We start from the raw sequence: 18,263 nt of genomic DNA, 5'->3' as shown, positions 1-18,263 counted from the left end.
TTCAGTATCAAAGAAGAAGATCAGGCATGTCTTTTTAAATTCTGGGGATCCAACTTGTTCCAACATTTTTTTTTTTAATACATTTTAAAGGAGTGGTTTTGGAACTGTTAGCTCCCATCTATAAGAGAGAAAAAAGAAGCATCTACAGCTGTGGCTTCTTTGTAACAGAAGAGTCCTTTCCTGCTCTAGATGGGGGTGTAGACAGACTGTCCACCGAAGCTTTCCATCTCTGGTCGGACTTAATCTGTCCCTTACCAACACAGACATCTTACTCGTCCCTCCCTGTTTTACCACCATGCAACAGGGTAGACCTGATGGCATCCCAGACCAACTTAGTTTCATACCATCAAAACCTTTGATTTGCCCTTTTCTCTGATGCCACCTGGGGTGGAGCAGAGTAGCTTTCCCAGAATGTTTGCCAAGCTATGCCTACTGGGGAGGGATCCATCTGATGTGTGCCGGTGCCCATTCCTGAGTGCAGTCCTGGCCTCAGTAGAAGTGGTGAGTCATTGCCACATCAGTATAGCAAAAGAGGTGGTGGAGGGTTGGCTAGTGAGGAAAAAGTGATTTTTGTCTTCGAGCTACTAGGACCAATCCTTCCAGTTCATTTCCATAGTTTTCACAAAAGAATATCTAAGGAGTTGAGACAAAAGCCACCAGAGAGCCTCCTCTGGTCCACTAAGAGCTAGCACTACCAAAGGAAGAAGTCCACTGTATTTCCAATCTGAACAAATCCTGCAGTTCCCAGTCTGTGTCCTCAAAAACCTCACGGTCACCAGCAGTGCTTCTATCCATATAGATAGGAGGCACAACCATGACAAAGACTCACTTTCAGGTCATTGGCCCCTGAGGCAGGCAGCCAAGCTAGAGTCATCCCTGGAGCTAGAGTTCCACCTCTCACATAGGGGCTCCTAGGAACTTTGTAGCAAGGCTTGCGTAGTCTAACAAGGCTAAGCGCTTCCATATATGGGGTTTCTAAGGAAAAGTACACAGTAACAGCATGGGTCACAAGTCCCTTGAAAGTCTATGATCCAACAGATTGTTAGTAGTTCTAATTCCCCATGCGATTATGAAGTGGACAAAGAGACCAGAAAAAGCTGGCCGAGAAAGGAAAGTTCACTCCACATGCTTCGCATATTTCTGACTGCTCCCCTCGAAGGGATGTTGGGTGTCTCTTGGCATTGATAGGTTGGTTAAAACCCCGGTAAGGCTCCCCGTTTTGGGCTGCCTTCAGTCATTATGAGGCATTGGGAAACAGAAGAGCAGGGCTTAATGCTCACTTCACGCAGGGCATGTCATTCGTTCACACAAACACACAGTAGAGTTAGTAAGTTCAGTTCAATTCAGTCGCTCAGTCCTGTCCGACTCTTTGCGACCCCATGAATCGCAGCACACCAGGCCTCCTTGTCCATCACCAACTCCCAGAGTTCACTCACACTCATGTCCATCGAGTCAGTGATGCCATCCAGCCATCTCATCCTCTGTCATCCCCTTCTCCTCCTGCCCCCAGTCCCTCCCAGCATCAGAGTCTTTTCCAATGAGTCAACTCTTCGCATGAGGTGGCCAAAGTACTGGAGTTTCAGCTTTAGCATCATTCCTTCCAAAGAAATCCCAGGGCTGATCTCCTTCAGAATGGGCTGGTTGGATCTCCTTGCAGTCCAAGGGACTCTCAAGAGTCTTCTCCAACACCACAGTTCAAAAGCATCAGTTCTTCAGCGCTCAGCCTTCTTCACAGTCCAACTCTCACATCCATACATGACCACTGGAAAAACCATAACCTTGACTAGACGGACCTTTGTTGGCAAAGTAATGTCTCTGCTTTTGAATATGCCTTCTAGGTTGGTCATAACTTTTCTTCCAAGGAGTAAGCGTCTTTTAATTTCATGGCTGCAGTCACCATCTGCAGTGATTTTGGAGCCACAAAAAATAAAGTCTGACACTGTTCCACTGTTTCCCTATCTATTTCCCATGAAGTGATGGGACCAGATGCCATGATGTTCGTTTTCTGAATTTTGAGCTTTAAGCCAACTTTTTCACTCTCCACTTTCACTTTCATCAAGAGGCTTTTGAGTTCCTCTTCACTTTCTGCCATAGGGTGGTGTCATCCACATATCTGAGGTTATTGATATTTCTCCTGGCAATCTTGATTCCAGCTTGTGTTTCTTCCGGTCCACCGTTTCTCATGATGTACTCTGCATATAAGGTAAATAAGTAGGGTAACAATATACAGCCTTGACGGACTCTTTTTCCTATTTGGAACTCTTTTTCCTATTTCCGATTTCCTGTTGTTCCATGTCCAGTTCTAACTGTTGCTTCCTGACCGGCATACAGATTTCTCAAGAGGCAGATCAGGTGGTCTGGTATTCCCATCTCCTTCAGCATTTTCCACAGTTGATTGTGATCCACACAGTCAAAGGCTTTGGCATAGTCAATAAAGCAGAAATAGATGTTTTTCTGGAACTCTCTTGGCTTTTTCCATGATCCAGCGGATGTTGGCAATTTGATCTCTGGTTCCTCTGCTTTTCTACAACCAGCTTGAATATCTGGAAGTTCATGGTTCACGTCTTGCTGAAGCCTGGCTTGGAGAATTTTGAGCATTACTTTACTAGCGTCTGAGATGAGTGCAATTGTGCGGTAGTTTGAGCATTCTTTGGCATTGCCTTTCTTTGGGATTAGAATGAAAACTGACCTTTTCCAGTCCTGTGGCCACTGCTGAGTTTTCCAAATTTGCTGGCATATTGAGTGCAGCACTTTCACAGCATCATCTTTCAGGATTTGAAAATAGCTCATCTAGAATTCCATCACCTCCACTAGCTTTGTTCATAGTGATGCTTCCTAAGGCCCACTTGACTTCACATTCCAGAATGTCTGGCTTTAGGTGAGTGATCACACCATCGTGATTATCTGGGTCATGAAGCTCTTTTTTGTACAGTTCTTCTGTGTATTCTTGCCACCTCTTCTTGATATCTTCTGTTTCTGTTAGGTCCATACCTGTTAGGTCTGTCCTTTATCGAGCCCATCTTTGCATGAAATGTCCCTTGGTATCTCTAATTTTCTTGAAGAGATCTCTAGTCTTTCCCATTCTGTTTTTTTCCTCTATTTCTTTGCATTGATCGCTGAGGAAGGCTTTCTTATCTCTCCTTGCTATTCTTTGGAACTCTGCATTCAGATGCTTATATCTTTACTTTTCTCCTTTGCTTTTTGCTTCTCCTCTTTTCACAGCTATTTGTAAGGTCTCCTCAGACAGCCATTTTGCTTTTTTGCATTTGTTTTCCATGGGGATGGTCCTGATCCCTGTCTCCTGTACAATGTCACGAACCTCCATCCATAGTTCATCAGGTACTCTATCAGATCTAGTCCCTTAAATCTATTTCTCACTTCCGCTATATAATCATAAGGGATTTGATTTAGGTCCTACCTGAATGGTCTAGAGGTTTTCCCCACTGTCTTCAATTTAAGTCTGAATTTGGCAATAAGGAGTTCGTGATCTGACCCACAGTCAGTTCCCCGTCTTGTTTTTGCTGACTCTACAGAGTTTAAACTGAGTTGTTTATTGTGTGATCATCAATTCTGGGTTTAAAGAAAAAAACATTTTATGTGACTAAGGAATATAGAGGGGAAAAAAAGCCTTTGTCCTTTCCTCCTCCTTGAAAATTCCAGACCCCTATCTCCTCCTTGAGAACCAACCCCAAACCCTTTCTCCTCCTTGGAACCCTGGACTTCTTATCAGTCTGCCTAGGAATTGACTCTCTCAGTACTTAAGCTGGCTTCATGGTTGAAACTGACATCTGATCACTTAGTCCCAAAGGACAGAAAATTGCTATAGAAATCTTTGTCCTGGTGTCAGAGTTCTTTCTCTGTGGGTCACAAGCCCTGTTTCAGTGTGTGGCTCTCATGAGAGGCAAGAGGAGGTGGGATGACGGTCAGAACAGGGTAGGGGGGGTGCTTTGAGTATTTTTCCAGTTTTGTTTTCCTCTGACTTTGGTACCTGGCTTTTAGAATTTCTTGCACTGCTTCCAGAGACAAAAACTGTCTTTTACTGGAATCTTTTATTGAAAAACTGAGCTTTCGCTAGCCAGGCTGTCTCTTTGTCTGACACAGAGAGAAAGCACTAGACTGAGTGGGAAGGTGTGGTTCCCGTCTTCCCAGAACTGAGGGTCAGTGCAGCACAGTACACAGAGAGACCTGGATACCATCCTGGATCCCACGGGGTCCAGATACTCAGAAAAGACATGAGATTCATTCTGAAGAGCTATTATATGGGGCAGTTGGATATAGAGCCACCCCAGTGTGTGAATATATCAGAGTGAGATGGTCAGATACAGTTAATCAGGAAGTTGCTTAGAGGAGTAATTGAATTTAATATCTCAGCCATAGACTTCAAGACGCTTATCCTGGGGAACGGATCTCAGTGCTGGTCCCCTTATTTTACAGATGGTCATATCCCAGAGGGAATAATTTGCTCAAAGTCGCTTAGCAAGTTGGTGATCAAATTAAAGATAGAAATTAAGTAAGTTCCTATACTTCCAGCAAAGAACATTTACATGGAAGAGGAGAGGGTCAGCAGAGGAAACACTGATTCTTTTGCAGAGGGAGAGATGAAGTAGAAGGCCAGAGAAGAGGCTTTTGACTGTGGTCTGCATTCTTTGGGAAAGAAGATGGAGAATAGAATTTGGGTTTTCTGATACCCAGTGAGTGATACCATTGTCTCCATGACCCTGGAATGTCTAATTTACTCAATGGATGGTTTCTGTATTCCTGCTACTATTGAAGACAAAGCTGTTTTTCTTTTCCTCCTGTCACTTTGATTTTAATCTCCAGAAATTCTTTTTTTTTTAATATATGATTTGTATCGGAGGTGGCTCAGTGGTAAAGAAGCCGCTTGCCCTTGCAGGAGATGCAGGTTTGATCCCTGGGTCACGAAAATCCCATGGAGAAGGAAAAGGCAACCTGCTTCAGTATGCTTGCCTGGGGAATTCCACGGACAGAGGAGCCTGGCAGGCTGCAGTCCATGGGGTTAAAGAGTCGGACACAATTTAGTGACTAAATAACAATAAGGATAGCTGTGTAATTGATTTACAATGTTGTGTTAGTTCAGATGTGCAGCAAAGTGAACCAGTTATATATATACATATACCCACACTTTTAGATTCTTTCCCCATTTGGTCATAACAGCATTGAGTAGCATTCTCTGTGCTGTACAGTAGGTCCTTACTAGTTACCTTATTATATACATAGTAGTGTTTATATGTCAGTCCCAATCTCCCAGTCTGTCCCTTCTCTTCTCCCTGTACCCCCCAGGTAACCATAAAAATCATAAAAAGATATCCAGAATAGAAATGTAAAAAGTGAAACCTCAAAGATTGCCAAGAGGGAGAAGTTTTCAGCAAATGCAGAAATATCTATACTGTCTGGTTGGAGGAATATTTGAATTTCTCTATTTTGTGTAGCTCGACAACTCAGGAGAACCTACTGTGTTGCTCACAGCTCTCTATTCAGTGCTCTGTGATGACCTAAATGGGAAGGAAATCCTACCAAGAGGGGATGTATGTATATGTATAACTGATTCGCTTTGCTATGCAACAGAATGTAACATAGCATTGTAAAGCAACTACAATAAAAATTAATTTTGAAAAGTTCCTTGAACTGAAACCAGAGTGTCATTTTAAATCCGAGCTGTCACAGTTTGCTTTTCGTCCACTCCTGTGTCCAGACTTGTGCTGACTTTTGCAGGGAGGATCAAAGACATTATTAAATACATTCCTTGCACTCCTGAATTATGTGACAGTGTGTGTGTGCACACTCAGTCACTCAGTTGTGTCTGACTCTTTGTGACCCCATGGACTGTATGAAGCCCCCCAGGCTCCTCTTTCCATGGAATTCTCCAGGCAAGAATACTGGAGTGGGTTGCCATTGCCTTCTCCAGAGGATCTTCCTGATCCAGGGATTGAACCCATGTCTGCCGTGTCTCTTGCATTGCAGGTGGATTCTTAGTCCCCTCAGCCACCAGGGAAAGCCTGCTAGTACAAAGACTGAAATTAGTAGGGCTAGAGATAGTAGGAGAGGCACGTGAACGGGGGGTGAAGATGGAGGCCTGAGTCCTTGACTCCTGGTTTTATAGGCAACGCTTGATTTTCCCCTCTCCTGTCCTCACTTGCTTTCCCAGGAATCCATAAAGTGTCAGGAACCAGCTCCTGCACAGAACATCCTCTTAGAACAATTTTAGGAATGTGGTAATAAAATCCATTTTCTTACAGTCGGAGACTGCATCCTTTGATGTGTTCCAGCTTGTCTATTCAGAACTAACTTGGCACAGTGATCGCAAGAAGAATGGCCATCTTCATACTTCTTGGGGGAACTCTTGGCAAACCAGGCTGATATGGACAGGCAATAATTAAATTGCCTTGGATAGTGTCTAATATAATTGAGACCAAGAACTTGTGAAAAAGTACCCCACACAAAGAGCTGTCTCTCATAGGTAGTCCCCGGAGACTTGGAGCTCTTTCTTTACTGTATTATAAGACCTAATATCTTAATTAAAATGAGAAAATATTGGGGGGAAAAACTAGGAGCAGACAAATAATTTGCAAGAAATAAAAGATCCTTTTCTGCCTAGAGGCTTTGAAAGACAAGATTTTATGGGCTTGATTTCTCAGTTTGAAAGACAAGGACATGGAAATATTTTATATGGAAATGAATGAATAAAAAAGCAGGGTTAGTTTACCTCTTCTTTTCAAAAATGAGATTTTAAAAAAAGTTTCATTTATGTTTTTCTAAAGACTGATGAGGAAGAGACAATTCAGAAAATGCTAAAAGCCTAAAATGCAGGTGGTTTCATGATTTTAATCAGCTTTTGTGTTTTGTGCTTTCAGATCATTGGCATTAGCAGTAGTTGTTCAGATGCTAAGTCATGTCTGACTCTTTTGCGGCCCCGTGGACTGCAGCCCACCAGGCTCCTCTGACCACGGGATTCCTCATGCAAGAATGCTGGAGTAGATGCCATTTCCTTCTCCAGGGGATTATCAGAGAGTATTGCAATCATAGATAAATGTGTTCATCTCTTTCCTCTCTGTTTGCCTAGAACCTTGAACTTCTTGAAGGGCTCTTACCTCTAATCCCATTGCTGTCCTCACTGTCCGCTCTTAGGTTAAGGACCCTTTACTCCACATGTACTCTTTTTTTTTTTTTTTTTTAACTTTTTGACCACACCCTGTGGGATGCAGGATTCGGAATCTTCGTTCCCCTACGAGAGATTGAGCCCACACCCTGTGCGTTGGAAGGCAGGGTCTTATCCATTGAACTTCCAGGGAAGCCCCTACATTTCCTTTTTGTTCAGGAGTATCTTGGATATTTTCAGCCTTGATTGTTGTTGATACCTGGCCCAGGCATCTTCCCCGGGATGGATGTAGAAGAGCATCACTAAGGAACGTGCCTGACAGCCATCAGCCGCTTCTTTGTGCGGCGCTTTTTTTTTGGCATTGTTTTTACGGGAGATCGTAATATTCCTGATAATTCTGGAAGTATATGTTATCCAAATGTATCACGACTTTCCACCTATGAATAAAAAAAAAAAGTGGTCTCACAGTATACAGAGGGTGGTGGATATATTGGTGTATCAAAAAGGATGCACAAAACAGTTTTTCCTGATTATTCTATGGAGGCCTCCTTCCACCAGGCATGCCCTGTCATATTGCTCTACCTCCTTTTGGCTTTTTTTCTTAATATTTATTTTTATTTATTTGGCTGCGCTGGGTCTTGTTGCGGCTTGTGAACTCTTTAGTTGTAGCATGTAGGATCTATTTCTCTGACCAGGGATGGGACCCAGGCCCTCTGCATAGCAAGTCCTGGGTTTTAGCCACTGGACTACCAGAGGAGTCTCCTTGTACTTTTTATCATTTCTGAAATTATCTATTGTGTGGTTACATATGTAATATATATTATATGCATGTAATTAATGTACATATTACATATGATATTGATGTATATTATTTAAATGCTCATATTTAAATATTTGTATATATTTACATATATCTAAAATTTATTGTCGCCTTCTCCTGTAGAATGTACAGGAACTTTATTTCTAGCACGTGGTAAATGCTTATTGACTTTTTTTTTTTCTTTTTTAAATATAATGAATGCATCCTTTGGATAGAACCAAGGTATAATGGTATGAATATCAAGCACTAGACTCTTAAAATGATTGAGGCACAAATAATTAGTTGGTTGTTAAGTTCATTTTAGTTCAGTTAAGGAAGTTCTTACTGAAGCCCAGAATAATGGTTTCATTTATTCCAGGTCTAATGTTTTTTGGGATGGTATAACAATTTTCTGGGGACTTTATAATAACTGGTCACAGTCTCTTTTCAGTGATCCCATATCTCTGAAATTACAGTTCTTTTCCCATCCAGAATTCATTGGTGAGGTATATTTTATTGAATGGCTACTCCGTACCAGCTCCTAGAGATGCAAAAGTAACCTTGTCCTGTAGGTTCTTACCATCGAAGGGGAGAGGAACGCTAGCCAATGTGGTACAGGTAGAGTGCTGAGAGAGGAGCAAATTCCAGCATTTGTGGGAGAGACAACCAAGCCAGAGTTACGGTTTTGAGGAAGAAACTTCTAAGATCCTGTAGATGTCAGAATTAGCAGTTAGAGAAGGGTGTGTTGTGAGAGTGAGATGTGGAGGGTTGCGGGCGGGAGGAGGAGAAAAGTGGTTCCAGGTAGAGGAGTCATGTTACTGTGAGGATCTGGAGCACGTGGGAGAACACACGTGGCTTTATGTGGAAGGAGCATAGATTTTTGAGGTAGTGATCAGTGTATGGTGTGGCTGGGAATGTGGGTAGGAGCCAAGATGGGAAGAGACTTACAAAGTGATCTAGTGTGTCTGGAGAACGGTGGAAATCGCTGGCTGTTTTTATTGTTCTTTCTATTTTGGGCTGTGCTGGATCTTTGCTGCAGTACCTGGGCTTAGTTGCCTCTCTCTCAGTGTGTGGGATCTTAGTTCCCCAACCAGGGATCAAATCCATGTCCTCTGCATTGAAAGGCAGATTCTTAACACCACCAGGGAAGTCCCAAGTGGCTGGTTTCAACCACAGGAGGAACATGGGCAGAAGTTTAAGGCACGTGGATGATTGGTACACTTATGAGTTAGGACCAACCCTCCATCCTGTCCATCCTACAAGTGGTTATCTGTTTCTGAAGTTGCAGCAGAGGAGAAGGTGGGAATGGGTCAGGGCAAAGCCATCCCTAGTGATGTAAAGAGGTCGCCTCCAAGTGCACAGCTTGCTCTGTGTATGCATGTTCAGTTGCTCAGTCATGCCTAATTCTTTGTGACTTCGTGGACTGTAGCCCACCAGGCTCCTCTGTCCATGAAATTTTGTAGGCAAGAATACTGGATTATGGTTGCCATTCCCTTCTCCAGGGGATCTTCCTGACCCAGGGATCGAACCCACATCTCCTGCATTGGCAGGCGATTTGTTTACCACTGAGCCAAAAGAGGTCCCCTCAAAGTGCACAGTTCATTATATGGCAGAATAATTGGTTAAATAACGCTTTATAAAGGATCAAGGCAAAAGATGTTCTCATCTCCCATCACACCATTTATTTTTGGTCCTTTCCTCTGCCTCATTTTCCCACCTTAGAACAACAAGGTCACGCTCTTCCGCCAGCTGCAGCAGATGACATACAGCCTGATAGAGTGGCGGTCCCAGATCCTGTCTGGCACCCTCCCCAAAGATGAACTGGCAGAGCTCAAGAAGAAGGTCACAGCCAAGATTGATCATGGGAACAGGTAAATCAGGGATGACATCTATCTCACTGAGAACTTGGAAAAACCCAGTCACATTTAGGCAGAGGACACATCTCCCCAAGGGCTTGTGATCTTGGAGTCACAAAAGAATAGTGTGTACTGCTTTCTTTCAGCTTTGGGAGCCATTTAATTGTGTAGAAGAAACTGCCAGTGCCCTTCATGGGCCAGCACAGGCCCCGTGCTGGATCTCGGGTTTCAAGGAGATGACAGATGAGCAGGGCACCTGGGGCTTGAATGGAAGGAACTCCACTGCCAGACAAACGCAGAAGGTCTGAGCATCAGAAACGGACAGTTTCTGGGACCTGAGATAATCTTTATTCTTTTTTAAATTTTTTTTTTACGCTGGAGTATAGTTGATTTACAATATTGTGTTAGTTTCAGGTGTACAGCAGAGTGATTTAGTTATACTTATACCTGTATCTATTCTTTTTCAGATTCTTTTCCCATACAGATTATTACAGAATATTTAGTAGAGTTCTCTGGGCTATACAGTAGACCCTTGTTGATGATCTATTTTATATATAGGAGTTATATATGTTAATACCAGACTTATCCCTCCTTCCTTCTCTGTTTGTTCTAACAGTGGATTTTTTTTTAAATTTTTTATTGGAGTGTATTTGCTTTACACTGTTGTGTTAATGTCTGCTGTACAATGAAGTGAATCGGCTATATGTATACATATGTCCTCTCCCTCTTGTACTCCCCTTACTCCCATCCACCCCTCTAGGCCATCACAGAACTCTGAAAGTAGATTTAAAATCAGCAGCTTCATTCTCTCTCTTTCTCTATGTCTTCCCCTAAGTGGGACTATTGTTTATACTGTGTGCAAACCAGATTTGCCAGAATAGTAAAGCATGCTTTTAGCTTCTGTTATGTCCTCAATAACCTCTATAATCCCAGTAACCTCTTAATTAAGCTTCTCATTGGCCCCAGCATATATGTAGGTTCCTGATATTACTGCCCTTTGGAAAATGAAAGATTGAATTAATTCATCAAAATTGATTGTGACCTGGGATTCAGCCCTCCTGCCCGGCTCTTTCTAAAACACTGGACTAGTTTCTCAGTTTTTGTTGATGATTCGTTTGACATTCAGTTTCAGTTTCTGTTGTTGTTGTTCAGTTGCTAAGTCATGTCTGACTGCAACCCCATGGACTGCAGCACACCAGGCTTCCCTGTCCTTCACTGTCTCCTGGAGTTTGCTAAAATTCATGTCCACTGAGTCGATGATGCCATCAAATCATCTCATTCTCTCTCACCCCCTTCTCCTCCTGCCCTTGGTCTTTCCCAGCATCAGGGTCTCTTCCAGTGAGTCAGTTCTTCGTATCAGGTGGCCAAAGTATTGGAGCTTCAGTTTCAGCATCAGTTGTTCTAATATATATCAGTCCTTCCAATATTCAGGGTTGATTTCCTTTCACATTGACTAGTTTGATCTCCTTGCAGTCCAAAGGACTCTCAAGAGTCTTCTCCAACACCACAATTTGAAAGCAGTGCTGGGAGATTTCTTAAACAGCTAAGAGGGGATAAGCGGCTCCCTCTGGCACATATGTTGCCAGTGTATTTTGAGTCTTGGCACAAAGTGGCATCAGCCTGGGGGCCCCTGGTCTCTGCTACAAGATGATAACATCCCACAAACAGCAGGACATGCCTGCCTTCTATTTCAGCCCTTTGAAGCAGCTCGAGAAATTAAGCTGCTCCATCGGTGCGTCCATGATTCAGTCTCTGAGAGGCCAACATGGGCCATCGCTCATGATCCTGGGTGGCCTGTGGGTCTGGCTCCCATGACAAGGGACCTGCCAGACTGAATCAGTTGATGGAGAAGCCATAAAACAGGGCAAAGGGAAATTAGGCATTTTTGCTTTCTTCTCAAAGACTTAGCACATGTCTTGGCACTATTATGCCTGAGTTTTCTTGGCATTTGGACATCCCCACTCCTGGATTGCTAGTGCCAGGAATGCTTTCTGGGAATTCAGATTGCAGTATCGTGTTTCAACCACAATTCCCAACTTCTTAGAACTAAGAACAGTTTTTTCTGCTTTGGTGTTGGGCATAAAAGCCTTGGTGGGATGGTGCCAGGCAGGGAGCCTATGGCCCTTACTATTGCCATGCAACACCCAGAGCTACGTTTACTTAACACAGCCAGAGGTTTCTGGTGCTAGTTGCTGCAGTCAAAACTAACATTCATTGAAAGCATGATACATGCTAGATACTAGGTGCTTTATGTGCATTATCTCATTAAATTCCCCTGTAATCCTGACAGAGTGTATTTACAGATGAGGAACCCAGGGCTTTGCAAAATTAAGTAGGTTACTCAGGGACTTCCCTGGTGGTGCAGTGGTAAAGAATCCGCCTTCCAGTGTAGGGGACTTGGTTTCAATCCCTGGTTGGGGAACTAAGCTCACAAGCCACAAATAAAGAGAAAGCTGCACACTGCAACAAAAGATCCTGTGTTCTGCAACTAAGACCTGACACAGCCAAATAAACAGTTTTTGTTGTTGTTGTTTTTTAAATGTAATCTACATTTATCACCTTGCTAGCAAGTGTTAAAATCAGGATGTAAATTTTGGTTCAGCTGACACCAAAGTCCGGGTTCTGAGATAGATTTTGTGATACCAATGCCAGGACTTACTTCCTTGGTCTCCTTTAAGATAATCTTGAATGAAGTACTATCCCCCATGCCTGTGCTTTTAAGGAAATCAGGACAAGTCCCCCAGTATTTGAGCATTTGTCTTTCATAGAAGTTCCCATAGCAAAGTACAGATGATTAGGGGGAAAGAAGCATTGGTTAGAGTGAGTGCCAATTGGGACCAGATTACTTTGCATATTATTTACAAGTTTGGGTAACATTATCCTAAATTTTTTAGGTTTTGTTTGGAAAGAAGGCTGAAATTGAAGCGAGAAAATTCAGTGAGTTCTCGTCTTAACTTGTCCAGCACCCAGCCTTTCATCCGAATCCTCTGGGTTTTTCCATGAAAACTCTTATTTTCTATTTATGACTGTGCTGGGTCTTTGTAGCTGCACACAGGCTTTCTCTAGTTGTGGCGAGTAGGGGCAGCCCTCTAGTTGCAGTATTCGGGCTTCTCATTGGAGTGTCATCTCTTGTTGCAGAGCAGCGACTTTAGGCCTGTGAGCCCAGCACTTGCAGCTCCAGAGGTGGGGTTCAGTAGTTGTGGTGCATGGGCCTGGTTGCCGCAGGGTTTTTGTGGAATCTTCCCAGACCAGAGATCAAACCCGTGACCCCTGCATTAGGAGGCAGATTCTTAACCACTGGACCACCAGGGTTGTCCCTCCATGAAGAGTCTTCAGAAAAGAGTCTGCTCCTGGTGAGGAGAACCAGCTGACTACTCCTTTGTTTCCAGAATGCTGGGGTTGGATCTGGTGGTGCGGGATGACAATGGGAACATTTTGGACCCAGATGAAACCAGCACCGTTGCCCTCTTCAAGGCCCATGAAATGGCCTCAAAGAGGATTGAGGAAAAGATCCAAGAGGAGAAGGTGAGCTTCCTGAAATGTGCAGACCTTGGCCATGGAGGTTCCGTTTTTGCTTTTGCTTTTTTTGTTTGTTATTTTGCTCTTCTGTTTGTTTGTTTTTAACAAAGGAAAGGGAGTCAGTGACAGCAGAGGTGGCAATGTTGTTGAGAAGAAATATCCATTTTCTCATTTTAGAAGCAAAATATAACAAAAAGAACAAGTCAGCAGTATATGTTCTGACCTGGAAATATTGCAAAGATATAGAGTACATGGAAAAGAGCAAGATGCAAGAACCACGTGTATAAAATACTGTTATATGTATTTCAGAAAAGAATATACATCTGTGCTTACTTATGTGCAGACTAACTCTGTAGTGATAGACAAGAAATTGACCAATAATGGATGCCTCTGAATAGAACTGGGTGGGAGAGAACCCTTTTGACTGTTTAAACTTTTGAATTTAGTCCCTAGATTATGATTTCTAAAGGAAATAACAATAATATTTACAAATGAAGTTTTTGAGAGATTTTAAAAATTGTAACTGGACAATAAATAAAAATTTGAAAGGTACAGAAAAAGAAAAAAGTCACCTACATTATGAAGCCCAACCATACTGATGTTTTGGTGTATGTTCTTCCAGTCATTCTGTTCTAATGAGTGAAGAGTACTATTTATTTTCTTTAATTTGTAGGTTTTATTTTTTTTTAGTACAGTTGTAATGACATTTCATTGCATTTCTGGATCTAATGGCTAACTGTGGCTGAGGACAGACCTGTCCAGTGGAGTCTTATTTACGATGAGAGTCATTCTCCCAAAGAATGATAATGAATCATGAATTTTATGCTTTTGAGGTTTCCCCAGAAGCCATTGTGAGAGAGATGAGAACGTCTCAAAGCCATTAAAACCATGAGTTATTATAACCTTTAGATATATGCTCTTTAGACAGCATTTATTGAACTATTTGGGTTTAAGGCCTTTCACAAGACCTTCATTAAAATAATAACTCTATTTTGCTCACTCGATTACTTGTCTCTTTACATTTACTTTCTTAGTAAGTGCTTGTTTTGGGTGGTACTGGGTTGGCCAAAAAGTTCGTTTGTGTTTTTCTGTGTCTTCCTTATGGAAAAACCTGAATGAATGTTTTGGCCAACCCAATAATTACATCTGGCCCCGGTTTGGAGGCCAGTGTCTTTGCCAGTGTTTCCCATTTGCTGAAACCACGATGACTTTCTCTCCTGTCCTCTGTGTTCAGTCCATTCTGCAGAACCTGGATCTGCGGGGCCAGTCGATCTTCAGTACTGTCCACACCTATGGCCTCTTCGTGAACTTCAAGAACTTTGTCTGCAACATCGGGGAAGATGCAGAGTTGTTCATGGCCCTCTATGACCCGGACCAGTCCAAGTTCATCAGGTAGTGGAGACCCAGGACATCTGCCATCAATCTTGTGAAAATACCCAACCTTCACCTCCCCACCTCCCTGAGGATTTCTTTGCTGCGTTTGAGAAGGGAAGATGGAGACGAAGGGGAGGATTTCAAGGCAGTGGAAAATTAACCCCGTTGGGCTGCTATGCTTTTCTGAGTGACTACTGAAACAGTGCAGTAATAGTTCATGTTTTCACTGAGTCTTAGAAATCACACAAAACTCATCAGAATAAAGAAGTTGTGGTACATATATACAGTGGAATGTTACTCAGCCATAAGAAGAAATGCATTTGAGTCAGTTCTAGTGAGGTGGATGAACCTAGAGCCTATTCACAAAGTGAAGTAAATGAGAGAGAGATAAACAAATATCATATGTTAACGCATAGATATAAAATCTAGAAAGATGGTGCAGATGCACCTATTGGCAGAGCAGCAGTGGAGACGCAGATGCAGAGAACAGACGTGTGGACACAGCGGGGGCAGAAGCGGGTGGGGCGAATGAAGAGAGTAGCATGGAAACGTGTATATTACCATGTGTAAAATAAACAGCCAGTGGGCATTTGCTGTATGAGGCAGGGAGCTCAAACCTAGTGCTCTGTGACCACCTGGATGGGGTGGGAGGTGGGAAGGAGGTTCAAGAAGGAGGGGACATATGTATAGCTATGGCTGATTCATGTTGATACACGGTAGAAACCAACAATATTATAAAGCACTTATCCTCCAATTAAAAATAAATAAAACTCATCAGACCATGGCGACAGGGATGAAGGGATTCAAAAAACTGTAGGAGAGGGGCGAGGGAGGGATGACCCAGCAGAGCACTGAGGGCTTTCGGGCAGTGAAACCGTCCCGTACGGTACTGTCATAGAGGGTGTGCATCCTTTCACATTTTTTCCATACCCATGGAGTATCCAGCACCAAGAGTGACCCCTAATGTAAACCACAGACTGAGTAATAATGACGTCTCAGGGTAGGTTCAGTGATTACAACAATGAATCTACCACTCTGCTGGGGGTTGTTAATAAAGAGGGCGGCTGGGCATGGAGTGCTGTTGTTGTGTTGTTAATCGCTCAGTCGTCTGCAACCCCGTGGACTGTAGCCTGCCAGACTCTTCTGTCCATAGAATTCTCCAAGTAAGAATAGTGGAGTGGGTAGCCATTCCTTTCTCCAGGGGATCTTCCCATTTCAGGGATCAAAGCTGGGTCTCCTGCATTATAGGCAGATTCTTTACCGCCTAAGCCACCAGGAAGCCCGGGAATGAAGTGGGGCATAGGAAAGTCTGTACCTTCCTCTCAACTGGCTATGAATCTAAACTGCTCTAAAAAAGTAATGGTTATAAAATTTCAAAGACTTTAAGGAATAATAGACTTTGTTCAACCTACAGTCATCTGCTGAGCAGCTAAGAAAGCATATTTATTATTGAGAAGATGGTTAAAATTGTTTGTTTCTAAAATAGAAATCTTATGGGAGTGTGTTGATGTGGATTCCAGGGAATGGACTTGGAACAATTCTTATAAAATTATATTCCTGATTCAGCAAAGCTGAAATTTATACAGAGGATTTGAGATGAAAGAAAGACTCCAGATAGAATCTGGTGGAATGTACTGGGCACAGGCCCATCTTGAGTAGTGCTTGTCGTGGGGCTGTACTCGGTGTGCCTCTAGGAACTGGGCTGCAGCCAGAACACCAGAGAATGGTCATTGGTGTGGTCTCAGTCCTGCCTGAATTTCACTGAGCTCTTCTGGACCCCCTTTGGACCCTATTAAGCCTGTACTGAGAGCAGCTTCCTCCCCACTCAGGTGCTCACCGAGAATATTTTTCTTTCCCTTCACCAGTGAAAACTACCTAATTCGTTGGGGCAGTAATGGAATGCCCAAGGAAATCGAGAAGCTCAATAACCTTCAAGCAGTCTTTACTGTAAGTCCTACCTGTGTTTAACCCTTTCCTTAGTTTATGATGTTCGTGAGTACATGTGGTAAGTATATAGAAAACTTAAAAACTGAAAACATGAAAATTGCAATTCTCATAATCCCTCTACTAGGAATAATCCGCTCATTTATTCACCAAATATTTATTGAGCACCTCTTAGAGACCAGGCACTGATCTAGGCACTTGACATATATCAGTGAACACATCAGATAAGAATGTCCTGATTCTCGAGAGTTTTTTTTGTCCCAAAGGAGCAGATAATAATAAGCAGTAATCAGGTAGATGAGTACTTTGTACAGAATATTAGAGTTTTGAGTGCTTTGGGAGAATTGGGAGTTTCTGGGCTGGGGGAGGCATGCTGTCTTAAATAGGTAAGTCAGGGCTGCTCTCATTGAGAAGGAGCTTTGGAGTAAGAACTTCCAGTTGAAGAGGATGTAAGCTGTGCAGATAGAGAGAGGAGTCTTCCAGGCCAAAGTTATTGCCTGGGCAAAGACCGGGCTAGACTTTTCTGTTGGCTTGTATTTTAATGGACTTTTCCCTCTGCTCTTCCGTTTCCCCAAGGCAGGAGGTATGCTGCTGTATATGGACTGAGAGCCAGGAAATGTACTGAGCTATAGCTTGGAATCTGCTGACTCTTTCTCATAGGCTAGGAACTCTCCTGGGGTTCTTGCACGTTTTTTGACATCAGTGCTTGAAAAGCCCTGGAGCCGCTGCCAACTGCTCTGAGCAGTGGGTGGGTTTCCCAGCTCCCGTTAAGCCTAAAAGAGATACTGATGCCCCTGTCTTCCTTTTTCCCTTAAGCCACCCCCATATTTTGTCTGCTTATTCTTCTTAGTCCCTCTTACAGCAAAGAAAACAAGAGTCTAAGATTAAAGTACCAAAAGGACTGATAGGAGGCAGTGGTCTGCATGTTACCAGATTCAGGCTTGCTCTGCTTGCCCCTGGACAGGCCAGTAAGTCAGGAGACAAGGTGTTGAGGCAGTGAGTAACAACTTTATTCAGAAAGCCAGCTGACCAAGAAGGTGGCAGACTCAGTTCAGTCGCTCAGTCGTGTCCAACTCTTTGCGACCCCATAAATTGCAGCATGCCAGGCCTCCCTGTCCATCACCAATTCCTGGAGTTCACTCAAACTCACATCCATCCATTCGGTGATGCGATCCAGCCATCTCGTCCTCTGTCATCCCCCTTCTCCTCCTGCCCCCAATCCCTCCCAGCATCAGAGTCTTTTCCAATGAGTCGACTCTTCACATGACAGAGTTGTCATGGCAGACTAGTGTCTCAAAATAACCATCTTATCAGGGTCTGGATGCCAGGTTTTTTTTTATACAACAGGGAAGGGGAGGAAGTCCATAAGTCTTTCAAATATCTCCTGGAATGGCCAGCCTCTGGGAGGGGATGTGTTCATTTCTTCTGTCTTGAAGCCACTCACAGGTGGACAGGATCTGGATGTTTCCCTGAACAAAGGGACTATGGTTTACCCTTCAGGCAGAGGGGAAGGTATCCCTGAGGCAGGCCATTATGTATAGACAGTATCCTTTTAGTGAACAAAAGCTATGGGAAGCAAAGGTTAAAGTAAACTGATCCAACGTGCAATCAGGTTCTGTTCTTCCCTGTAACACCAGTACAGGCTTATTCTTCC

At 43.2% G+C, this 18,263-nt stretch overlaps 1 protein-coding gene across 1 annotated transcript in view; it reads left to right on the top strand.

Moving 5' to 3' along the window:
- The window catches only part of DOCK5 (dedicator of cytokinesis 5), a 204,452-nt gene that overhangs the window by 50,761 nt on the left and 135,428 nt on the right, over positions 1-18,263 (top strand). The window contains exons 5-8 of the mRNA XM_005903060.3: positions 9,639-9,787; positions 13,162-13,297; positions 14,526-14,683; positions 16,531-16,612. Coding sequence (XP_005903122.2) covers positions 9,639-9,787; positions 13,162-13,297; positions 14,526-14,683; positions 16,531-16,612 — 525 coding nt within the window. The remainder of the gene's footprint in view (positions 1-9,638; positions 9,788-13,161; positions 13,298-14,525; positions 14,684-16,530; positions 16,613-18,263) is intronic.

This window comes from Bos mutus, chromosome 8 (genome assembly GCF_027580195.1).
Source record: "Bos mutus isolate GX-2022 chromosome 8, NWIPB_WYAK_1.1, whole genome shotgun sequence".
NCBI classification, from domain to species: domain Eukaryota; kingdom Metazoa; phylum Chordata; class Mammalia; order Artiodactyla; family Bovidae; genus Bos; species Bos mutus.
Note: the sequence above shows the minus strand (reverse complement) of the source record. Positions and strands in the feature narration are given on the sequence as shown.